Source organism: Pempheris klunzingeri, chromosome 7 (assembly GCF_042242105.1).
Source record: "Pempheris klunzingeri isolate RE-2024b chromosome 7, fPemKlu1.hap1, whole genome shotgun sequence".
Lineage (NCBI taxonomy): Eukaryota > Metazoa > Chordata > Actinopteri > Acropomatiformes > Pempheridae > Pempheris > Pempheris klunzingeri.
Genome location: NC_092018.1, coordinates 5,263,146 through 5,288,189, shown reverse-complemented (window position 1 = coordinate 5,288,189; position 25,044 = coordinate 5,263,146). Strand labels below are relative to the sequence as shown.

Below are 25,044 nucleotides of genomic sequence, written 5' to 3'. Positions count from 1 at the left end.
TCTACTTTAAAATGATGGTTGTTGGGTTAACAGCATGTTGTGACTATTACAAACACTACTGCTTGTAGGTATTTATTTTCAAATATATTCCCAGCTTACATACCTCATACTTTTATTTTCTTCTTCCCCCACAGGAACCATCAATGTGGACTTCAGCTGGTGATTTGACAAGTCACATATAGGAGCCCCCCGAGTCTCTCCAGTCCCCTCTCCCCCTCCCTTCCCCCTGTCCCTCCCTACCCCTTTCCCTTGTCAATCTTCTCCCCAATCCCTGTCTCCCCCTACTCCAAGATTCACCATGCTTATCAAGGAGTACCGCATCCCCATGCCCATGAGTGTGGAGGAGTACCGCATCGCCCAGCTCTATATGATCCAGGTGAGGTCATAACGCCATACTGCTCATCAAATTGTTGACCACACACGATTGCAAACGGCAAAGTGATGCAAAGAACGAGCGGTCAGAGAGATACATTAACACAGGATAACCATGAGAAGAGTGCGATCGCAGTGTGCCCAATTATGAAATAATTGGTCACATGGTGTCTGACACCGGTGGAGTAACGGAACAAAGAGAGCTTCTGTACTGATAGATTATCCAATTTAAAGTCTCTGAAGCTGGCTGTTTCCACCCGTCATAGGCTGCATGATTTTACTCAGGAGGAGGGAGGGGGCACCCTGCTGTCACTGCAAACTTGGTGCACACACATACTGCTGCAACGGAGATGGACATACTGCTTTGTCTGTGTCAAGACAGTTTAATTTGTCTAACCAGGCCCTTAGCTGGAGACTGGGGGTCTGTGTCAGAGCTTTAGGGTTTACAGCTCCAAGCAGGAAAGCGTGTGACAACATATTTTCTCTTCATATGACATGTGTACATGTGGGAGGATTTATATAATCCTGTGGTACTGCCAGGTGCACTGTGAGCAGCAGTACAGAGAGGAGGCATGCAGAGCAATCACAATGACTCCTACTGTGGTAGAAATTCTATGTGACCACTGTTAGACATGTTGTGCACATATAGGTATTTAGATTCTGTTTTTCATCATTTGAGGCACATGCTGATCTTTGCACTTAACATTCAGCAACTGCGTTGGGATTTGAGCTGTATGGTTACGTAATGCGTGTCACAAGTGGTTGTACGTTTGCTTAGGAGCAGGTTGAAGTTGCAAACCTGCTTTATTAGATTGAGGCTTTTTGCTGAGTTCAGTTTGTTTCTTGCTTCTTCAGTGATCGTATGTTCTGTAGAGTCAATGAAGGAGTGCCTTGATCATGAAATAAGAATTGTGTGTGTGAAATATTTATAGTGCAGTGTCAAGTGAAATTAGCAGCTAAATCAGTAAATTAATGGTGGCCTAACTTCCCTTTACAGCCAACACAAAACAAAATATGGAGCCTAAAGTATATTTACCGAAGAAAGTTTACCTTCAGGTGATCATACATGGGAGCTGTTTTACTCCAGCCCCCAGGGAACAGGGAGCAGCTCTGTTGGAAAAGTTAAACATTTAGGCCTTGCATAAAGAAGCCCCAGTGTGCCTTCTAGCTGTTATCCTTCCCATTGATAGGCCTGTCCTACAACTGTGAATTTTACACCAAAATCAATCAGTGTTTATGTTGACAAAGTTTTATTATCCACCCACTGGTATAACAATTCTACGACATAAGCAACAACTTAGTTCACCTGTGTTGCCTCTCCTTTTCCGTCAACATAATGAAAAGAGTTTGTCTCTGACGGTGTCTTGCAGTTGTTTGTCCTATCCACACAAATGGAAATAATATTAGATGATTACAACACAAGTCCATAAAGACTATAAAGCTCTCTAGAGGGGTGTCAGACTTTTCAGTTGACGACCTTGTCAGCTGTTCTGTTTTTCGTCATGCCCCTCCCCTGGTGTACCACACAGGCAGGTAATCCAGTTGAACTGTAGATGGTTGGGAACATGACTCAGCAGACATGCCTCAGAGCAAGCAGACGTTTCAAGACAGCACAAACTAGTCACTGCGTCACACTTCTGCACACTTGCTAATTTCTTTGGCATCTTCGTTCTTTTGAACAGTGTATTGCAGATAGTTATTAATTATGGGAAACGCATAACTACAGTATTTGTTTTGACCTGCTTTGCTCTCAGAACCTCAGACAGGCCATTGTCTTGGTGTGTGGGGAAAAAACAGCATCATGTGCATTCTCAAGCATGCAACCAAGTCAAAGGAAGATGAGTTCTTACATTAGTGACCCATGGTTACCTTTTCCCCTGATCTCACCCTCTTTGCACAGCATTGTTGCTGTGAGGCCTCTGTCACTATGGTAACCATGACATCAGCAGCGTGCCGGTGGTCAGGTTATGTTCGAGAGAGGGAGTGAATGAAAAGAGGAAATGGAGGATAAAAAGCGAGGCTTCGAAGGAGGGAGGGGAAGAAATGAGAGAGGGGGTGGAAGGAAAAGGGAGAGAGAGACAGAGCTGTATTCTGTGCAGAGAGGATTTTGCTGGTGTCTGTGGATACTCTTGCTTCATTGCTGTATGTTACCAGGGCAACAGCAACATGTAGGCCTGCCTGCCTGCCTGCGATCCATTGCTTGTGTAAGCCTCATGGATGAAGTCAGGCCCTTAGGACAGCCTGGCCATATCTGCATCTCAGCAGGCAATGCCCCACCCCGTCTCTCCTCTCACTTCCTTTCCCTTGCAACGCCGCCTTCTTATTTAATAGCTAATTGTAAATTCATTATCACTGCATTGGGATTTGCAGTAATGTACGAAGCAAATGTGGAATGTGTGAGAAATTAAATATCAGAGGATCTCACTGTGCCTCATTCATTCACACACATCCATCATGTTCTGACTAAGCAACTGTATCTGTGGAGTGAAGTGAAAAGCAGCATCTGAAACGGGAAACAAGCCTCACTAACTTGATGGCAAGAGGAACCAAACCAGGATATGACTCCCATCCTGTCAGAGCAGTCAGATCTGAACAAATACAGCAGGCTTTGTTGGTGCTAGCTTTTATTTTCTAGGGGTTTGATGTCTGTTTAAAGAAAAATGGGGGGGGGGGGGGGGGGGGGGGGGGGGGGGAGGTTGTGTGGCAAAGGTTTTAGGGAAGGACTTAAAGTCCAAACACAGCCTCACTTTGTATACTGAGCCAAAAAAGATTTTACAGTAAAACAGTGCAGATGAGAGCCCCTCCTTCCCCTGTAAAGACAGTCAACACATTTCCAGAGCTTTTTGAGTGTTTATTCATATCTGTTCCCCCACAGGTATAGTTTACATCTGCACACAAATGAACAAAGCACATTTTCATTAACAATCTAGCATTATATTCAGTGTTCATTCAACTTTCAGCATATTACCTACTCCCTCACTTCTGCTCTTTCCCATAAGGGAACCACTGAACCCTGGACAGTGTTTTGTAATCTTCCTCCTGGAGAACTGGAAAGAATCATCCGTCGCTCCAGGGGGGAGGAGAAGTGACACTGCGTTTGGCAGGCTGCAGTCACCTGTCAGCAACCTAATTAAAGGGACAGTCAACAGCAATTGACATTTCCAAATATAATGAATAATGGTACTCGCAGTAATGCATTGACTTTATTGTAATTAGTCTAATTGGAAAGCCAACTGATAGTGTGCTGTGGAAGTGGAAAAATATGTTTTATTGTACATATATTGTTTACATGTGTGTGTCCTTGCAGCTGCATACATTTTATAGTGTTTATATGTGTACAGCACACTGTAAACTTGATATGTACATCAACTGTGTTGCAACATTGGGTTCCCGTCTTGTGTACTGGCTGCGTGTACAGCTAGTCTGACGGTGCTGTGGCGTCTGCGCTGTGTCTTTGGAGCTACAACTCGGCTGTTGAGAGCAGAGCGGGTGGCTAATGAATGACCTGTCAGAGGTAATGAGGTCCGGAGTGCTGGACGCCTCATGGCTTCCTCCTCCCTGCTCTACTGATTCAGTCTGCCTGCATCGCCTCTCCCCACTGGACTTATTGGACAAATCTGTCTCTCCATTATCCCAGCGCTGCACTAAATACTGCATTAAACGTACTTTGAACTGTATGTGGAAAGACTGGACAGAGGCTGATAAGAGAAATGGAAAAGATGATACATCAGTGAGCTCTGACATTTATGGTCCTTGCTCTTTGCTCCGTGTTTTTAATATCATCAGCACTTGGACTCTGCTCTACTGTCTAGGTTTCCTGTTTTATTGATTTCACAACAATCACAAGTGTTCCTCTTGCTGTGCCATACATTCCTATCTTTTTAGCTAGTCACCTAGTTGGAAACGTATTCAACTGCATGTGCAGGCTCCACCCGACCTCTATTCCTCCGTGCACCTGGAATGTAAATATTAGAAAGGTGTGGCTCCATAGGCTGGTGTTGGGCTTCCTGATTTGCAATTCAGAGCTGACAGAGCTTTCGGGAAACTCCTCATTTTGGTGCATGTGTTGTGTTTCAGTCCTCTGACTGTGACAACTGTGGCTGCAATTCTTGGCTGCAAAAGGCACCATGTCAGTTCATTTATTCATTTGTGTCACTTCCTCTTAAACATCTGTTTAAGACTGAGGGTAAATTTGCATTCATCTTTTTAAATGTAACACTCCCTTTACACTACCATACATATATGAAAGCATGAACTGCTTGCCAACTCATTTTAACTTCATTTTTATTCTTCTTCTCACAGAAAAAGAGCAGAGAAGAGAGCTGCGGTGAAGGAAGTGGGGTGGAGATTTTAGAAAATAAGCCCTACACAGATGGACCGGGTGGGACGGGCCAGTACACCCACAAGGTCTACCACATTGGCATGCACATTCCCAGCTGGTTCCGCTCTATATTGCCCAAAGCAGCACTGAGGGTTGAGGAGGAGTCCTGGAACGCCTACCCTTACACCCGCACCAGGTGAGGCCTCCTGCAGGAAGGCCACCTCCACACCTCTTCAGAGCAGGAGTGAGAGTGCATGAAACTCTGCCAATGCTGTTCAAAACTATAAATGTGTCATTTTGATAACAGAAAAAATGCTGCGTGCAAGGGTGTCTTACTGCGGCAGCTGGTGCGTTTACAAAAATGTAACCCCCTCCTGTTGGATAATAATTCAAGCCCTGCTTATATTCCATGTAAGATGCATGACATACCATGAGCGGTGAGTGTGTCAGGCTCTAGCTGCTGTACCTCAGTAAAGAAAAAGACCTCAGAGCAAATTGTCAGAATATTACCGGGCAGACCGTCAGATCGGCGTGAGGCCAGCAGCACTCCCAAGCTGTTAGATGTTGATGGCCCCTCATTCTCAGGATGTCAGTGTGTTTGTCTGTGTGGTGCCTGACAAACACAGAGACGTGAAGGTACTGAAAAGAGATGTGCCCTTGACTATACTGTCAGGATATTGATAGACTGCAAGTGCCTGTTGACACATCTATTCAACCAGTGACAGCTTTGCTGCAGACGCCTCAGATGCAACAGATGGGCATGGCTCACACGTTTCCTATCCCTAGCAGTGAGAGGGTGTTGTCACTCGTAATAAAATAGTTCTGATCTTGAGCCATTCACTTGAACAGTAAATCTCGTAATGAAACCATATGTCAACCCATCATGCACTCTTGCTTTGTTGGGACAGTTCTATTCTGTTTTGCTTCATTTAGTTGTCTCCTCTCCTTCAGATACACCTGTCCCTTTGTTGAGAAGTTCTCCATTGACATTGAGACTTACTACAAACCTGACACAGGCAACCAAGCAGATGTCTTCAACATGTCTGCACCAGAGAAGAGACAGAGGACTATTGGTGAGACAATTCGGTATTAATCAGGAAACATTATGACAACATAAGCTCAGATCTTAAGAAATTAAATGATGTGTATCAGTGTCAAGTCAAGCACAAAGAAAGCTCGAAATACATGCTCTTATTTTGAGAATGCAGATAATTATATGCAGTGTCGCTACTGTCATTTTATATTATATTAGAAACAATATAGCAAGTGATTTCCTTTTCTTTTAATAAGTATTTAAGATGACAAGTTAGCATTATTGGTGTAGTGTTATGGTGTCTCGATATCTGTTTTCTTGTGTCTCAAACATAAGGAGTAGGTGAAGCCCACTTGTGGCAGTTTAGCGGCACTGCATGTTTTTTCAAGTTGTTTGGTAGCATTCCTACTGCTCAGAAATTTTTTAGGTCATGCAGTGACCCAATTACAACTATGATTTTGATCAATGACTTGTCAGTCTGAATCCAGGCTGCCAGTCTGAATCAAAACTTTGAACGCAAGTCCATACAAGTTCTGCTGCCACACCCACATATGTACACATCATGACGTGATTTATAATACAGAATGAAAGTAGTAAAGGTGTGTAACATCATTCATGCAATACAAAACAAAACACATGGCTCTATTAGTCATTGCTTCCTGGATTTGTACTTTTTGGCAGACCCCATTGACATAGTGACAGATCCCATTCCCCCTCACGAGTACAAAGCCGAGGAGGACACACGGCTCTACAAGTCAGTCAAGACCCAGAGGGGTCCTCTGCGGGACGACTGGATAGAAGAATACAACAATAACCCAGGGAAGACCCCCATAATGTGTGCCTACAAACTCTGCAAGGTGGAGTTTCGCTATTGGGGCATGCAGTCTAAGATTGAACGCTTCATCCATGATGTTGGTGAGTAAGCGGTCGCAGATGTTATTTTCACATTACGTGTCTTTCACGTAATGTAGTCGTTTGTCTCTAGCAGCATATTTAATTTCAGCATTTTTAATCTCATTGTACCCAGTACAATGACAATAAAGGCTTTCTATTCTATTCATATATTAACAGGGATGTTATTTAATTCTCATCTAAATTAGAAAGCTAAATATTTTTAGAGTAAGGTATGTAATGTTTTCCATTGTTTCTCCCTAGGACTGAGAAAGGTGATGGTGCGTGCCCACCGGCAGGCCTGGTGCTGGCAGGATGAATGGTATGGTCTGACCATGGAGGACATCCGGCAGCTGGAACTGGAAACTCAGCTAGCCCTGGCGACGAAGATGGCCCAGTTCAGTCAGGCAGAGGAGGCCACAGAGGCCAACGGAGGTGCTCAGTCCCCAGACAAAGACCAGGAGGTTAAAGAGGCGATCAGCTGCATTGAAGCTGAGGAGGTGGTGGTCAGCTCAGGAGGAGAGACTCTTCAGCCACGAGGCGTACTCACCAAGCAGTGGTCCACTTCATCCAGATCCTCCCGCTCATCTAAGAGAGGAGGTGAGGAGCTCGCCATCTTCACCTGTTAATCTCTGCCACCTCTGTGCATGACACTGGTGTCAAAGGCATCACAGGAACCCATATTCATTATGTATTTACATGGCTCTCCTCTCCTGAGCCATACTCCTTCCCTCACACATTATCACATCTATACCTCATCACGCCTTATTTGTTCAGCCTCACATCCGACTCCTTTCCACCTTAAAGGCTGAAGCATACTAACAACAAAGTGTCCTACCTGGAAGCTAGTATGTGAAGAATTTAGTAAGGTTGGTGCAAAGCCAAGCAGCACATCAGTTTTTCTTGTTTGTAGGTTTGTTTGTGTCATTTATATGTAATGTAAAGTGATAATCCTTCCTAAATTAATCTCAATGTTTAAACAGTTACCCCCCCCTTTCCGTAAGCTTAAAATGCTTAAGGCTGTTAAAAGTAATCGGTCTGCTTTTGTGTTACGAGCTGTAGCTGTAGCTCCCATGTCACGTCCTCAAAACTCGGTAGCTTCACAGATAATACTGTAATGACTACAGTAAACACAGCATTAACCCACAAAATTCAAGTTAACCACCAGCAGATATTGTTGAAAAATACAAATGCTAAAAAATTCCCACCCAAACCTTAGAAGTTCATGTTTTTTTTCCCCAAATTCTTCACTCAAAGTTGTTCCCAAGATGAATAAATCAGTCTACTGAGGAGCCCTGAGCTCAAATTTGTCAAACTGTTGTTAATATAAAAATATGAAATAAAAAAATACTTAGAGAGCAGCTTTCTCGTATTCAGGCTTTTGTACCACACTTTGCTTTTCTGTCCAGTGCCTGATGTTAATTTCTTATCACACCTCCACATTAACTGTATTATCCAGCTTACCTCATCTTACCCCTACAACTCTGTGGATCCCACCTGGGTTATTTTTAGCAGCAGCGTTGACATCACAAACCACATGTTCGAGCACACCCATCTCCAGTGTCACCCCTACCTCAAGGCAGTGCTCACTGTAGCTGCCACCTGGACCCTGACTCTCATCCAGCGTGCCTCGTTTCACCCCTGTAACTCCCCCCTGTGGTTCTCTGCTGGGCTATTTTTAGCAGCAGTGCTGACATCACAGACCAGAGGAGGCTGACGTTTTCTCAGCGACCCTCCCCTCCACCACTGCTGTTTCCTTCTGTGTGCTGACAGCTACAGCTGTACCCCCTCTCATGAGCCTGCCGCTTACAGCGACGCCCCCCTCTCTTCCTCCGCACTAATTATATGTGCGGCATAGACTGAAGACACGTGATAGACAAGGCCTGCTTTTAGTATTGCCATTTTCCTCTGTTGGCATTTGGTGGTCTTGTAGCTTGTCTATGTTAGATTGGGCCCCTTTTTTCACACACCCCCCTGACCACCAAGCAGTCCATCTGTGATGAAGTAATGCACCACAGCGACTGTTGCATGTTTATATAACACTGTGTATGTGTGTGTGGGCCGGGGGAAGATTGCGCAATATTTCTTTGTTATAGAGTGTGTGTGTGTGTGTGTGTGTGTGTGTGTTAGAGAGAGAGAGAGAGAGACTGAAACACATGTCCCAAAATAACAGTGAATCTCTTGTTTTCTTGTTCATGTGCGCTCTTTCAGTGAGCCCATCACGCCACAGCATCTCAGAGTGGAGGATGCAGAGCATAGCGCGAGACTCGGACGACAGCTCGGATGAGGAGTTTTTCGACGCTCATGGTAATCACAGATTTGGTTTTAAACTGGAGTCGATAGTTAGATCAACAGATGTGTTTATTGCATTCAGTTTTCCAATATCATGCTTGCTCCCTTCTCCCCTGACTCTGCATGCATCTCTTTAACCACAGATCAGTTCTTAAGCTTCCCAGATACCCAGCATGCTTTGGGGCTGCAGTTGAAATAAGTGGGTGTGGTGCGACACCCATGCTCTCAGCAGGATGAGTTTGACCGAGGACACAGCAAGGTGTCTCATCCTGACATCCAGTTCAGAAATCACAATCATCTTTGCCCATCAGTCCCCCTTCTCAGCATCACACTCCAGCCGCAATGTTTACAGACACACACATACATGTTTTACAATTCATAATATGTCCAAAGAATAAATTACTCTCTCCCCTTGCCCATGATGAAACAAGAATAAAATCGTTCCATCATTTATTATATCGATACTGATTTTGCTGCACTCATGGTTTCTTCCTGTTTTAGGTTTAATAGATCTGTAATCATCAGACTGAATTAAGAAGACATTCAATAAATTGTGTGTTACAGTGTTCATGTTTGTATGGAAGAATTATCACGTGTTGGCTGCATGAAGTGAAAGCCAACTGACTAAACTTATGACTGTACTGTCATAGATTAGTGCACATAACCTTCTGTCTCAGTGACAGTTAATACAGAAATGATAGTTGTGCTGCTCCAGTGCTCATCTCACTATATTTATGAATTACAGATGTTCTTACACTGCAGGGACAACCACATGAAATAAGCAGTTATTTAGTTATGATAAATATACGTTGATAGGTTGATGTATCAAAATGAACTTGAGTTACAGTTAAAATGAACGTACGTGTTTTGGAATCACATGATGGTGGCACACAAATTATATTTGGAAACAGACTGACTTGGCTCAGATGCCTTTGATATTAGGTTTCTATCTTTAAAGTTGTTTGTGGTCATGGTCCTCTTGCAGTAATCATCTCTTACAAACACTTGAGATGCATGTCCAAATTTATTTAGTTTGTAGCCGTTTCTGTGTGGCAGAGATTTTTTTTTCTTTTTTAGTGAAAATGAATAAAAGAAAGCTTCATTCATCGTAGAAACCACATTCAGTGTGTCTGGTTTATGGTGGCTAATTTATTAGGTTTGCATGATGGTAAGCACTGCAGTACTTATTCTTCAAAACCGATAATACTAAAACTTAAAAAAATAAGTAAAAGAAGAAAAAAAAGGAACTGGTACAATTACACATTTCTATAATATAACATTTCTATAATCTACTGCTACTTGCAGTTGAAATAAAATGTTATTTGTTGACTTGAATTAGGTAAAGCCTATTGGTGAAAAATAAACCTCTTTACCTTCACACCATATTTGTACCCAGTTTAGGACCAGGTTTATAACTGAAAGAATTAAAATAAACTGATAAAATACCTTAAAAAGCCATTAAGATCACTTGATGTTGTTGTTATGTGCAGGACACAGAATCTCTTAGAATCAGACAGAAGGCTTTTTATTTAGAAGTTAAAAACAGTGGAACTGGTTGCAACCTTATTTTAGTATTTGCCTTCAAAGCAAATGAAATAAAATGATGACAATTTCTGCACAATGATTGTCACATTTATTTGCAGTATAATAACTGTAACTAGTGTGGAAGTAACATAACTCATATTCATAACAGACATTTGTTACTTCAAATTTTCCCAGTGTGAGTTTTCAATTTCGCTACCACTAACTAAAGTGAACAGGAGGTGGTTGCCTTATTTCTTAGAAATGAAGATACTGGCAGTATAACAAAAAATGTCCCAGGAGAGAAATTAAGGGATAAAAAGGGATATTCTCACCCAGATTCTGAACCTTCCTTTTTAAATCACAGATTAGTCAGTGGATGGATGGCAAAGCCCAACAATACATTCATATAAATTCAGAAGATAAATAAACTTAATGGTTTAGTTTATAAATGTGTTTTTCTTTTTTAAAAAACCCCAAACATTATGGTTATATCCACACCACTTCATGTCCACTGTCCTCCGGCACACATGTGCCTGCCATTTGAGATTGCAAAATAAAATTTGCTTATCAGCCATAGATGAACCCAAAGATTAAAACACAAAAATACCCAGCACAGGGTCCACCACAGTGAGCAATGCAAATACATTGACTTGTTATAGATAATATAGTGATTGTTCTTTTTGACATCTTGTGGGAAAGCTTGGCAATATAGATATAAAACTAAGCAAGCAAATGTATGTGATACGACCTTATTAATCATCATATTTAGCACTATTGAATTGCTTATACTGTTCGTGTAATGACAAATTGGTAACCACTGAATGACACATGCACTGTAGTGAATCATGATTTATTCTGTGTCTGCCTTGCAGAGGATCTCTCCGATGGAGAGGAGGTCCTCCCAAAGGAAATTGCCAAGTGGAACTCCAACGACCTCATGGACAAGATTGAAGCTGCAGAAGCAGAGGAAACTCCTGGTATGACGAAGACCATGAGCCCTTCATCAAGGACAGTCACACTGCCTCAGTACTTGATGTTAAGAATGAGTGTGCGTGTGTGTGTGTGTTTGCAGGTGAGCTGTTCAAGGAAATGACAGTGGATTATGAAAGAGCAACCAGCGAGGAAAGACTAGATGAGGTATGTGAGTCTGACAGTGAGTGTGCAGCTATAAAACTCATCCCTGACCAGTGTTCTCTGATGCAGAATCATGTCTGAAATAAACATTCCTGAAGAACAATCTACAGAAAATGCCCATCAGCACCCACAAGCTTCTGTTAAACCTGAGTTTGTTTTGATGAATGCAGACTTTTGCGTCAGGTTTTACAGTTTGTAAGATAAGAGAAGGGCTGTTTGTCCCTGAGCCTCTCTGTCCTCTTGTGTTCAGATGCGTGGCTCTGTTAGCGGCCAAGCCGATAGCTCTCCCATTCCCACCATCACGGTAACAAGGCACCAGTCAGTAAGTAAACGTTTCGGCCCTAGTGCACTGTGGGCTACAGTAGCTCCACAGAGACCCCCAGTGCCCCTCGACAAACCCAGTATTTTTTGCCCCTGCCCTTTTTTCCTCAAGTTGCCCAAACCCAAATCCATGTGTACTCCTCAACCTCACCACCCTCTGTTCAACTCCTGTGTACTTGCAGCTGTGGTGTTGAGCGTACATATAGTGCTTCTTTGAAAATGTGATGCTTTGTTCCATAATTAAAAGACTGCAAATGATGTTGTTCTGCTAAATGTGACTTGTCCTTGGAAAGCATTGTCATTGTTTGCTGTTAGTTGCACAGTTGTCCAGGTGGAGTGTAGGTTGGCTCTGTTCTGTTTCCCATCAAGCCACCCCCCCAAACATTTTGTTGTGTGCCTATGTTTGAAAGAATGAACACAAATATGACTCACAAACCTGACAAAACATTATTTATGCACAATAGCTAAGCCATATTGTTTATGTGAATATCCCAGTTCAGTAGGTATGTTGTCTTTTGTTATACTGATACAATGGATGTGCTCGTGAGTAAATGCGGAATTTATTGAACATTCTTCAAGAGCTGTTCTTCATCGTTCCCATTCATCATCCCTTTTTTTTATAATGTCCTGTTCTCAGGAGAGCCCGTCACAGCAGTGTCTGCAGCCTTCCAAGATCCATGTGCTGATCCTGGTCCTGCATGGAGGGAACATCCTGGATACAGGAGGAGGGGACCAGAACAGCAAGCAGGCTGACGTCAACACAATTAGTACAGCTTTTGACACAGTCATGCGTGTTCACTACCCCGCTGCGCTGGGACGCATCGCTATCCGCTTGGTACCCTGCCCTGCCATCTGTGCCGAGGCCTTCTCCCTGGTGTCCAAGTAAGAGGACACACTTGCACACATTTTTCTGCCTGCTGCAAGCATTGTGGGAAGCAACTGAATGTTTCTGTTTATTGACCTCGATTGCTGTTTGCTTTTGGTGGAAAAGATCCAGGTGCAGCTCATGACCGTCTCCACCTCTTCCCGTGTTTATTTCTTCAAACCCCTCTGTGGACTGCTTTGATCTTTAAGATCTGCTCAAATTTTTAATTTTGTTCATTTGCATCTTCCATGGCAGCCTGAGCCCATACAGCTACGACGAGGGTTGTCTGTCCAGCAGCCAGGACCACATCCCCCTGGCAGCTCTCCCCCTCCTGGCCACCTCTGCTCCACAGTACCAGGAGGCCATTGCGACCGTCATCGTCAGAGCCAATCAGGTGCATGCAGACTTCATAAAGTCTCTGGATGGGGCAGCCTTCTCCGGCCAGGTCAGTCACTGTCCTGTGAATTTAGTGCATCGGTCACAGATACCATCAGCGTATTCCTCTTGTAATATACCATTTTACAATCAGTGCTGGGTTTTTGTTCTGGTTCTCAAAGATACTGTATGTACATACTCACAGAATCACAGCTGAGCCTGGTCTCTAATTTTCTATGGATTATTAACTCCTTGTTAGTGGGTTTTCCACATCACAATATACACCCATATAATAACAAATGCCAACATAATTAAATTAATAATAATAATTATTCCTGGAAAACAGCTGTTTTATCAACATATTGACTTTTTAATGTTATTGAACAGTGTTGGAGTGGTTGTATAGACATTTTAGGTAAAGCTGAACCCAAAGGATGCATGTCAGACATAGTGTTTTGTTAACTTTATGACAATTGACCTTTCTAGGTATGCCTCATTGGGGACTGTGTGGGAGGAATCTTGGGATTTGATGCACTGTGCAGTAGCAATCAGACAGTCAACGAAAGCCAGAACAGCAGTCGCAGGGGCAGTGTCGTCAGTGTACAGGTAAGAGACATTCCCAGTAGTGAATATTGAAGTCACAATTATGTTTTAACTTGTCATAAAAGAACCTACAAACAGTTTACTACTTCTTTTACCCCTGACACTGCCATCGTTTTAATACCTGCATCAAGCATTCATTTAGTTACTCCATTATCTCTTATTAATTGTCTGAAATTCAATAGGCTTCCAAGTTCCTTTAGAAGAAGTGTGTTTACACAAGTACAGTGTGTGCAGTGTAAACCTTTTTTCATCCTATTAAGCTGTATGGACTCATTTAAAGTCCTGTAAGTTTTCATAACAAATGTCCCTGAATCACCCTGCAGGACCAGGACCTGCTCTCTCCTGGCATCATTGTCAACAGTGGGCACGGATCAGCCTCTCCGACCCTGGAGGCCAGCCGCCACCTTAGTCGCAGTAACATCGACATCCCACGTACCGGAACAGGAGACGACACCAAGAGACAATTTCCACGCAAGAGAAGTGACTCTTCCACCTACGAAGTGGACACAATAAAGCAACACCAAGCCTTCCTGTCCAGGTGTGTTGAGTGTGAGATGACAAAAGTCCTTGTTTTATGTACTGTCAGGGTGATTTATTTTTAGTTCTACACGACAAAAATGACTTTGTGCTGTCCTTCCAGCTTGCACTCCAGTGTCTTGCGGAATGACGCAGTCTCACGCAGGTCGAGCAGCAGCACTATGCTGGATGGAGGCTCCCTGGGGAAGTTTGACTTTGAGGTGTCCGACTTTTTCCTGTTTGGCTCTCCACTGGGCTTAGTGCTCGCTTTGAGAAAGACTGTCATTCCTATGCTGGATGGTAAGATAATCTGGAATGAGTAATGCAGTGCTTGTTATATTGTAATCTATGATGTTTATGTCGCATATAATGCATTATGCAAGAGTAAAAAAAAAAAAAACTTTTCTGTCTGCAAAAGATTAACCTCAGGTAGAGATGAACTCGTCAGCAAATTGACTTGTAGAGGGTATACCCACACAGTTTTTTTAACATCATAAAAATGTTAATCGTTGGCCTGGCTGTTATTAAGAGTTAAAGCTTACATCTAGTAAAACTTGTGTTTTTAAGTAAAGATATCTAAAGAAAGTTATTGTTTCACAACTCTTCCATACAAGGACAGGGATCCATAGGTTCTTTCCTTCCAGTCTGTCATGTGTTTGGTTCGACTTCTCCCCCTAGTGGCCCAGCTGCGGCCTGCCTGTCAGCAGGTCTATAACCTGTTCCACCCAGCCGATCCCTCAGCCTCCCGCCTGGAGCCTCTACTGGAGAGGAAATTTCACCTCCTGCCACCCTTCAACGTGCCCCGTTATCAACGCTTTCCCCTGGGAGATGGAAACTCTGCCCTACTGGGTGAGCACTCTGCACCAAATATGTATTAAAGCCAAATAATATTTTAGTTTAAAAAAATCTGTAAATATCCAATCATGAACAGTTTAGAGCAGTTTATGTAGCTCTGACTTGGATTCACATGCACAGACACAAATGTAAAATTCCCTGTAGTAATATAGCTGTCACATTTCTCCTTTTGAATTATCAGCTGACACTTCAAACACTGATTGAACCCCCCTGCCCTGTTTCCCATGGATGCATGCTATACACAACACGTACCTTCACGACATGCTAGTTGCACAGTATGAGCTCCTTTGCACACATAGTCACATAGTAAACATTGCCTCAAAGGAAAATGAAAAAATGTTCTACTGTCTGCTGTCTACTTTGTCTACAATGTCCTCTGTGAAGCAGTTTATTCATCTAAATGTGTTCATAGTCCTGCTGGTGGTTTCTGTTTGGAATGGTCATTTATAGTGGAGTAACCCTTTGAGCCTCAACCTACCTTTTCTACACAAACATCTGTCTATGATTTTCCAAGAATAAGGAGACAGAAACTACTAAGGTAACTTATGAACAGAGGATTTTTTTTTTGGTTAATATACATTCCTTATTCCACACCTCCCACCACTGACCCAGGAACCAGGGCTTATTAAAGAGCCACATGAGGGGTAATCCACTGTACAACATAAGGATATTTCTGAAGGACTTCAGGCCAGGGTTTTGTTGTGTGAGAGTGATAGCTTTCATCAAATGAACTGTTAATGAATATCCTCAGTCTTCAGTATCTACTTAACTTGTTTTTCAGTACAGTTGAAGTTTTTAAGACAAATTCAAGATAATTCTTGATTAGTGTTATGTGACTGTATATAACGGACAGGCAGTTGAGATTCAAAAGAAGTGGGCTTGACTAAGGGCTTGACTCTGCTTTCTTGTTTCATACTCAGTTGTTCTTGCTTCATATGTTTTTGTGTCTTCCTTGTCTTCTTTCTTCCTTCCTCTCTTGGCCTCCTGTCTCCATATCTGCGTATGTGGCTCTCTACCTCCAAACTCTCCCCCCTGACCTCTGCCCCCTCTGTCCCTCCACCTCCCTCTGTAGTGGAGACAGTCCAGAGCAACGCTCAGCTGCTACTTGACAGCGGGCCTCCCCTGTCCTTTCGCTGTCAGGAGACCATCAGTGAGACCTGCATCCCTGTGCCTGTGCTAAACTGGCAGGAGGGCTTCCTCAAAGCCACACCCACCACTATGGAGTGTGTGTAGCCTCTCCCATTCACCTGCATCTGTCCTTACCTCTATTCACCGTGTTTCTTTTGTCTCTTTGGTCCATCTTGTCTTGCTGTCATGTCCCAGATGGTCAGATTTGTACCTACCGTGTGTGCTTTCTGAGTATTCCCATCGCTGTTGTTTCAAGAGCGAAGAGCTGCAGTGATGTTACGCTGGCAGACCAGTATACTGTCTATGCTGCTTATATACATTTCCTTGTAGCATCCAGTCTTATATAAATTACTTTGTAAAAAGCAGTTTAATTTCCTGGTTCAATTCTTGGCCATGTAATAATTTCCAGTTAAAAAAAGAAAAAAAATTGTTACAGCTTGCCATGGAAATACTTTGGAAACTCTGATAAGCATCTCATGTGGTGTGACATTGTGTTGTTGCCATCGCATTTTCATGTTTGGAGGATGCAAGCAATTGTGTTTGTGCTGTGGTTTTTAAGCAGGGTTTTAGTGTGTCTGCATCATTTCCATAATATCACATTATTGATGTTGACAGAGGATATTTATGCTGTTGTCTGAATTTCAGAGAAGTTTTGATGTGACGATTGTGCTGCTTGTGATGTTGTGTTGCTTATTGTACTGTACGTGGAGCTCTATCTATCTTTACATGCCGAATATACTGTTCCCTGTGTTTCTCCTTGTGATATGGTCAGAGGTCATCTGATTTTATAAAATCTCCAGCACTATTTTATTATGTCGACAAAGGCAAAGGAGGTTAAACTGATATTACTTTACTACTAGATACAAATTGCCATCATAAGAGATGCTAAGTCATGGGTGTGACTGTTACAGATGTGGACATTTGTGATTTTATGTTTTATGTACTCATTCGCCCATGTTAGCACTCGGTTGGTTACAGAAATCTGACCTTGGCCGCCATGTGGCCCCCTTTTGGTTTCACATGTCCTCTGTAACCATGAGGCCTGCTGTCACATTTCTCTCCTGCCACCCTAACCCGCATCTCCCACCCCCCCATCACTGTGAGTTACCCCCGTACCCGTGTCTCTGTCTAATGGGATCTCCTTGTTTCGGCTCAATAGCAGATGTTGTTCAGTCTCATGGTGGTGTCTTCATGGACAGTTCGTACCCCTCATCCCCCGTAACGGGCCCCCTCTCCCGGGGCCAGCGGAGGGCCAGTGAGGTCAGCATTGCCAGCCAGGTCTCAGGAATGGCAGACAGTTACACTGCCACCAACATAGCCAACAGTAAGTGCTCTCAATACCACCTAGCCTCTCTCTTCCTTCCACTCACACAAACACTGATCCAGTTATTCTCCCTCTTTCTCTTTCTCTCAGTCTAACTTTCTCTATATTTCCGTCTTGTTTCTTTTTCTGACTCTCCCTCCTCATCTTCTCTCTCTCGACCCCGTTACTCTGACTTTACACACACCCTGCACTCCAGCTGGAGCAGTCTAGTCAGCCAGATATTCATGAATACCACGCTCCTTTTTCTACTTCTGCTTAGCCAGACTTTTAACACCTGCATTGTAACCAGACTGTCATGCAGAGTGTTTTCTCCTAGTCCCAATATGAGCAAGCAGAGTCCTAAAGAAGAGCAAGTTTAGTGCCACTTTCCACTGTCTGTCTTACTCTTATCCACTGTCTAAATGTAAATGCAATGAACGAGTGCTGCATTTATCTAATGTTGCAATGCATGTAGACACCTGCCTCCCTCAGCCATTCCTGCATTGTCCACTCCCTAGTGCAATGTTTGCTGAGATGACCAGTATTCTGTTGTGTTCTATGTGAGACTGTCCTCCAGAGTCCCTCTCTGCCTCTCTATTTCACTCTTGTTACCAGAGCATTTATTTGTACCTCACATTACTGTTCTGCACCCTGCTGTTTTAGCACCTACAGTACAAGGAGATGCACTTAAGTAAATTCTGACACAAGAGCACCAGGAGACGTACCACAGCGTCTCCCTGCCCTACTGCCTTAACTATTACTGCACTAACAATTACTCTTCAGCTTTGACGTTCACAGTTCTCTTTAAGGCAACTCACTGATACCGGATGCATCCCAGCATCACACTTCAAAATGTTTAAACTGTCGTAAACTGTCACATACCGACATGAATCCATTTTTCATGTGATGTATTTGTCTGTTTTCTCCCTTTAGCCAAATCATGCCTAATTAACCAATCCAAAAAGCTCAGCCTTTTGTCCCAACTCGCCCTATCATCACAAAACAAATTCTTCCTGAAAAGTCCTCCTAAGTCCCGTAAGAATGCAGAGGCTGGCCAGGCTGCAAGATCTCCTGATGCAGATCTAGCGCCACAGCTGGACGGTGAGGCAGAGACTAGTGAAGGTCTAAGTCCCACTGGCCAGTACGAGAACTGCCTGTCAGCCGGGCTGGACTGTGCTATATCTGATCTGGTCTCGCTGGACTCCCAGGCTGAAGTGGAGCAAGGTATTTTTCTACGGGAGGGGACTTCTGAAATCCACCTGAGGCTGCAGCTCTTTTCTGCGCGCTGTTCTATACTATGTCGAAATTCAAATGCTGCTCTTCCAGACAGCCTCTTTTTCCTTCACTTCACTTATATTCTTTCAAGTATCCAAGGCTATCACCTCCATTGAAGAGAAATAATGTACGAATCCAGACCTTGCCCATTTTTTCCAAAATCCATAATCTTTTTTTAATGCCCATACAGACATGAATAACCATCTTCAATTGCTCACGTAATCATGCATCAGTTCTAACTATCTTCTTCTTCCTGCATCTGAATTTCAGCACTTGATTTTCCTTGTAATAACAATTATAAAATCCTGATTCTCTCCATTTAGCTGAAGAACTGCTGGGATCTGTGATGGTTGTGGTTTAAGACTGAAATCGTCTTCTTGCTTTAGCTTCTGGGATGTTGCGCCTATGTGCGGCATCACATATGTCGCACTTACACTTTCAGTTTCAGTTGACATATCTGCACCCTATTCACCCCATTCCCATCGCAGTTGCAGCACGTTGGTGGGGCACAAAGCGGCTGGACTTTGCCCTGTACTGCCCCGATGCTCTGACCGCTTTCCCCACAGTGGCTTTGCCGCACCTCTTCCACGCATCATACTGGGAGTCCACTGATGTTGTGTCTTTCCTTCTTAGACAGGTGAGTCAACATTTGAATGCCTGCCATTGTTTATGGCTTGTTAATATATGATCAGCAATCTGCGTGCCTACGTCAGAGATACTGAGGATGGATCACTGAAATGTCTCTTGTAGGTCATGAGGCATGAAAACTCTAGCATCCTGGAGCTTGATGGGAAAGAGGTGTCTGAATTCACTCCCTCCAAACCTCGAGAGAAGTGGCTCCGCAAGAGGACACACGTGAAGATCAGGGTAGGAATCAGATCCACAAAAGCTAAAAAAAAGAAACCAGTGTCAGGGGAGTTTAGTGTCTCACAAAATCCTTTGACCTTTGTCTCATTCATCAAATCTCATCAAATAAAGGAAAAAAATAAAACAACAGTTTAGACAGTAACTGTTCAGCATGTATCGTTCTTCCACTCCTTTGACAGAACGTGACGGCCAACCACCGTGTAAATGACGCAGTGTTCACAGAGGACTCCCAGCAGGTTGTGACAGGCCGCTTCATGTACGGCCCTCTGGACATGGTCACTTTGGCCGGGGAGAAGGTGATCTCTCCTCTCTCATCACAACAGCAGGCATGAACTGATGGTGGTAACGTCTGTGTAATTTGTGCTCATGGTTCTGTGATCGTGTGCAGGTTGACCTCCACATCATGACTCAGCCTCCATCAGGAGAATGGGTGTACTTCAACACGGAAGTGACCAACAGTAGCGGCCGTGTGTCTTTTCCCATCCCAGAGGACAAACGTCTGGGCATCGGAGTCTACCCAGTCAAAATGGTTGTCAGGTGAGATTAGTTCGACCTTTTCACCAGCAGACATTTTGACTGGCTCTGTTCTAATCAAGTGTCCCAGTAAACCGTGACAGTGAGCCAGCATCCACAATACTACACCCTTAAACCAAAGCTAAAAGAGAGATTAGCCAGATCTTCATTTATTACAAAATAGATTCAGATTTGATTGCTTGTTTATTATTAATTTTAATAATGTAAAACAAATAGGAACAAAATAACATTAGTAAGGCTATGGCCATTTGCTCAATATGTTCTTGACGTGTATTTATGTTGAACTGTTAATAAAAAATAAAAAAAAGTTTCAGACATCTTTAATTTTATTGTTTGAAAAAGGACTTTAGCCAAACCCTGATGGCACAACTTAGTTTACTTATGCTTTTCTGCATTTTAACAGGAAGCCTTTTTTATATTTGGTTTTAGCTTATTTTGTTATTGGGTTTCAGTGTCCTAAAGGTTAATGTCAAGAAATTGTCTTTCTCCATTTTCTTGTTGTTGTTTTTATTCCCTAGGGGTGACCACACATTTGCAGACAGCTACTTGACAGTTATTCCACGTGGCACAGAGTTTGTGGTATTCAGTATCGATGGGTCATTTGCTGCCAGCGTGTCAATCATGGGCAGTGATCCCAAAGTGCGTGCAGGAGCCGTGGATGTTGTCAGGTACTTAGCTGCTCTTCAGCTTTTTCTTGAGTTTCAAACAAGATTTTCTTTCAGACTGAAGACACGGCAGCATGTAGCATTGTCTTTATTCTGTCCCTCCTCATTGCAGACACTGGCAGGATTTAGGCTATTTGATCATCTATGTGACAGGACGACCAGACATGCAGAAGCAGCGGGTTGTGGCTTGGTTGTCTCAGCACAACTTCCCTCATGGCATTGTCTCCTTCTGTGATGGCCTGGTCCACGACCCACTCAGACACAAGGCCAACTTCCTCAAGTCCCTGACAGAGGTCAGACAGGGAGGAAGTGGGGGATTGGGGGGGCTGCATCACAACAATGCTGATATAATACTTTTATTAGAGAAATATTATCTCTGTTTTAATGCCAAACATTGCTCTTGTTTATTTGACTGATTTCAGGCTCACTTGAAGATATTTGCTGGCTATGGATCAACAAAAGACATCTCAGTCTACACGTCCATTGGCCTCCCTCCCTCCCAAATATACATTGTTGGTAGACCATCCAAAAAGATGCAGCATCAGTGCCAGGTATTTTCATTTATTTGAGGAATACCCAACTCATGCTTAAAATTATTTAACACTAGTCGGGTCAAATACTGCCACTCTCTCAACCAATGAACTGAATAAAAAGATAGAAATTAATTAAACCGGAATGTAAGATTTCTCTGAGTCTTTATAGTTAACAGTAGGTCTCTGCTCCTCTCAACAGTTCATCACAGAGGGATATGCAGCTCATTTGTCCCAGCTGGAGTACAACCACCGTTCTCGGCCAGCTAAGTCCAGCAGTGCACGCATGGTGCTACGTAAAGGCAGCTTTGGCCTGGGTGCAAACAGCGACTTCCTGAGAAAGAGGAACCACCTGCTGCGCACCATCTCCTCCCAGCCAGCTCCCAGTTCCCCAACAGGCAGCATCCACAACAGACCAGAGCGCACACAGAGCCAATCAGACGGTGAGCGGCTAGATGGCGCTTACAGCCACAGCCAGGGAGCAACACAGCGCAGCATGAGCATCACCGCCGGCTGCTGGGGCCGCAGCAGCAGCACCAAGCTGGAACCAGGCGTTCTCAGCCCCAAATGAGATTAAGGAGACAACGTGAGAGTGACTTGAAAAACAGTGCTGAGGAAGAGACTCGTACAAATATAAATACAAAGAGTGAAAAACATTTGACTTGCACCAGATGGGTAAAAACCACAATAAAAACAATAGGTGCTACAAACCACTCTTAATAAAACTAATGCCAGTCACACTCGACACAAATATTTATGGACAGAAGCTCTGGCTATATTTATTATAAAACACAAACAAAACTCAACAGGCATTTCAAGAAGCATCTTCCTGAAGCAGGAACATGCACACAAATAGCTTATATAGAAATCCAGATTGTTTCTACTGTTTAGTAAATATTTCTCAGTCTTGAATACAAGGTTAGTTTTCCTCCTGTAACAGACTTTTAGATTGGAGATTGCTACTCATACAAGCCGCCCTCCCCGAAACAATACAAAGTGGTTACAGCCAGCCTGCATCAGGTCAAAGTGCTGATACTGCGCTGTAACTGACGACTGTGGCCACTGCAAGCACAACAATTACTGCAACTTTGTGCATAAAAGTTATATTCACATCTGGGAACAGAGCTGAGAATCAAGTAAAACTAGATTAAATGCATTTGTTTTACCAGTGCAACCAAACAAAAACAATAATTTAGCCAACATTTATTTTTTTGTATATTTTTTTTTATAAGGAATCATCATTAAAAAAAAATGTTTTGGTGTTCTGTAATTTCTGTAGCCAACACGAAATGATTGGATCAATGGATACTACTTGTTGAAGATTGTTTTAGCATTTACAAACAGCAAAGTACTAAACAGTAACCCATACAGTCCAGTTTTGCTTGTTTTCTAGTCATCCCTCAGACCAAAGAACCATCCAAATATCTTATGAAGCAAACTGCGAAATTACCCTTTAACAATGGCTGCAGCTGAAACTGTTCCTGGGTTTTGATGGCACTTCACCACATCTCACTATGGCGCGCTGCTGTACCTTCCTGAATCAGTAATGTACGACTCAGCTATAGGGAAACCTCCCACTACTCTACGGTTAATGTGCCAAAGTGAAGAGGACAGAATGAGATGTTGTACATGAGCAGAGAGGAAATGATTTGGGTCTCTTGTGTAAAAACGAACTAGATTGTGTAAGTATGTAGTTGAATGCCTCAACAAGGCTTGTACATATTTGTTATATTACAGTGCAGATCTGGTATCTGGTCCACTGAAGACCAGTTTCAAGTGTCTTCTTTACTCCGGGGGTAAACACCACCTCATTCAGGATACACTTTATTGATTGATGATGATGATAATTGTTATTTAAGATTATAGATATTTTAAAATGTACTGATTTTGTGAACAAAATGTGTTTTAAGATTACTTAAGCTATATTGTGTTTTATTTTCCCTTCAGACTTCAGTTGAAACAGCCAAAACTCAAAGAGGTCTTTGCCTGGCACAGTATTGTATTTTTATTATTTTATCTTGCAGATCACCAGAATTGTATCAATAGAACTGCTATATTGTGTCATATATTGTATGTTTGTTACTATCTATTTTGGAAATTTGGGGTATGGCTTCTCTCTGGTTATCCCTAAGCTGTAAATGAGGCGTTGAATGTGCTCATGGATAATCCTAGGTTAAGTTCTCCTTTCTCTGTGCTGCTGCAGTTTAGAGGAAGAAAAATCTGCAAATTGTAAATTCTGTACAATAATGCTGTCAAAAGTAGGAACACAGAGCTAAGACTTTCTCTATGCTGTTCGCCAATTACTTGGGTAAAAATGTGTGATTTATTCATTTAAATGATGTTCATTTGTCCCTCTAATTGGCATGTACAGAGCTGATGGCACTGGACCAACATGGGCTCAGATGTAAGGGGAAACGTGCAATATTACTCAACCACACCACATGATCAGACAGACTGTGCTGAGTGAATGTCACAGTGCAGTGACAATCAGTTCAACAGGCACATCTTCTACAGACGTCAAATTGCAGAGGGAATCTGAGCACATCTTAGCAGCCAACAACCGCACAGGTACACATTTGGAGAGTCCTTTGAAAAGAAGAATAGATTTCCCACAAGAAGGTGCTACTGACCCTGATGACTGAATGGATATCACAGACATGAGGGCAGACAGGCTCGGTCTTGACTTGTGTTTTCATTCCAGCACATGGAGGTTTAGATTGAATCCCTTGCATTTAAAAGTGACCCAAAAACCACAGTAAGTCACCATCATCATTATGAAGGTCAGTTTTCAGGTTCAGTTTTAATTTAACTGTTATTTTGGAGGCTGTGTTAGTGGTGTAATACTGAGAAGTGTTTCTAATAGCTGTCTACCAGTACCTGAAAGAAAGGTGAACTTACATACTGTACTATTGTCCCTCTGCATTTTGACCATTTCAGAGATTCGGCTTGGAGCCATATATATTTTGAAAGCTGCTGATTAAAGAATGGCTGTTTGTACATTGATAGTAATTAGAAAAAAACAACAGGCAATGCTGGAAACATGCACTCATCTAAAGTTGGCAACTAACTCCCTTCCTCAGAGATTCTGAATTGTCTGGATATTAAAATCCAGAGAATGTAAGTGGTGTGGTCAAATCTGTGAAGTTTGGATACCTCTGGGCAGACAATCGTGTTCGACTCTGCTACTGACGCACACATTACCAGAGGCCTTACATTTCCCTTTTCTGCCTTACATTGACCATTGTGTCGAAAGGCCTAGAATGAACGCTGCTCACTCCCGAATTGACTTCAAAGAACAGTGTGGACTGTTCATGTAAACTTTGTGGAAATAGGAAAAGGCCATATTTTCTTAAAAAGGGTTTGGCTTGTTTTGACTTGAAATGTACAAAGGATATATTATTTGGCATCTTTAACCAAAATTAGGCAACCCATCACTGTTTCACGCTCTTCTCCCCAGATTAATGCAATGCCATAACTGTTACATCAACAGTTCGCATTCACAGGCTGTATATACACACAGAATACCTTGGTAAATATTTTCATTGTACAGGGTGTGTATCTTGTAGGTTTTGGATAACTTCATTTTATCCATTCCCTTGTGTTTTTATGTACAGTGTATAAAGAACATATAAAGAACAAT

General features: G+C 42.8%; 1 protein-coding gene across 3 annotated transcripts; it reads left to right on the top strand.

Annotated features, from left to right (window-relative positions):
- The first annotated feature begins 276 nt into the window (after positions 1 to 276).
- LOC139203328 (membrane-associated phosphatidylinositol transfer protein 2-like) lies at positions 277 to 25,043 on the top strand. Of its 3 annotated transcripts, none has more exons than XM_070833006.1 (24): positions 277 to 376; positions 4,675 to 4,889; positions 5,645 to 5,766; positions 6,408 to 6,641; positions 6,882 to 7,217; positions 8,829 to 8,924; positions 11,306 to 11,410; positions 11,506 to 11,570; positions 12,526 to 12,770; positions 13,009 to 13,198; positions 13,615 to 13,734; positions 14,055 to 14,269; positions 14,372 to 14,547; positions 14,926 to 15,096; positions 17,393 to 17,554; positions 18,467 to 18,757; positions 19,297 to 19,445; positions 19,559 to 19,675; positions 19,855 to 19,971; positions 20,064 to 20,212; positions 20,728 to 20,877; positions 20,987 to 21,167; positions 21,297 to 21,425; positions 21,607 to 25,043. In XM_070833006.1, the coding sequence occupies exons 1-24, from the start codon at positions 299 to 301 to the stop codon at positions 21,973 to 21,975; spliced, it is 4,182 nt and encodes a 1,393-aa protein (XP_070689107.1). In that variant the 5' UTR covers positions 277 to 298; the 3' UTR covers positions 21,976 to 25,043. The 3 variants fall into 3 exon arrangements, with proteins under 3 accessions (XP_070689107.1, XP_070689106.1, XP_070689109.1); XM_070833005.1 differs by having other exon boundaries at positions 17,390 to 17,554; XM_070833008.1 differs by lacking the exon at positions 18,467 to 18,757 and having other exon boundaries at positions 17,390 to 17,554.
- The last annotated feature ends 1 nt before the right edge of the window (position 25,044 follows it).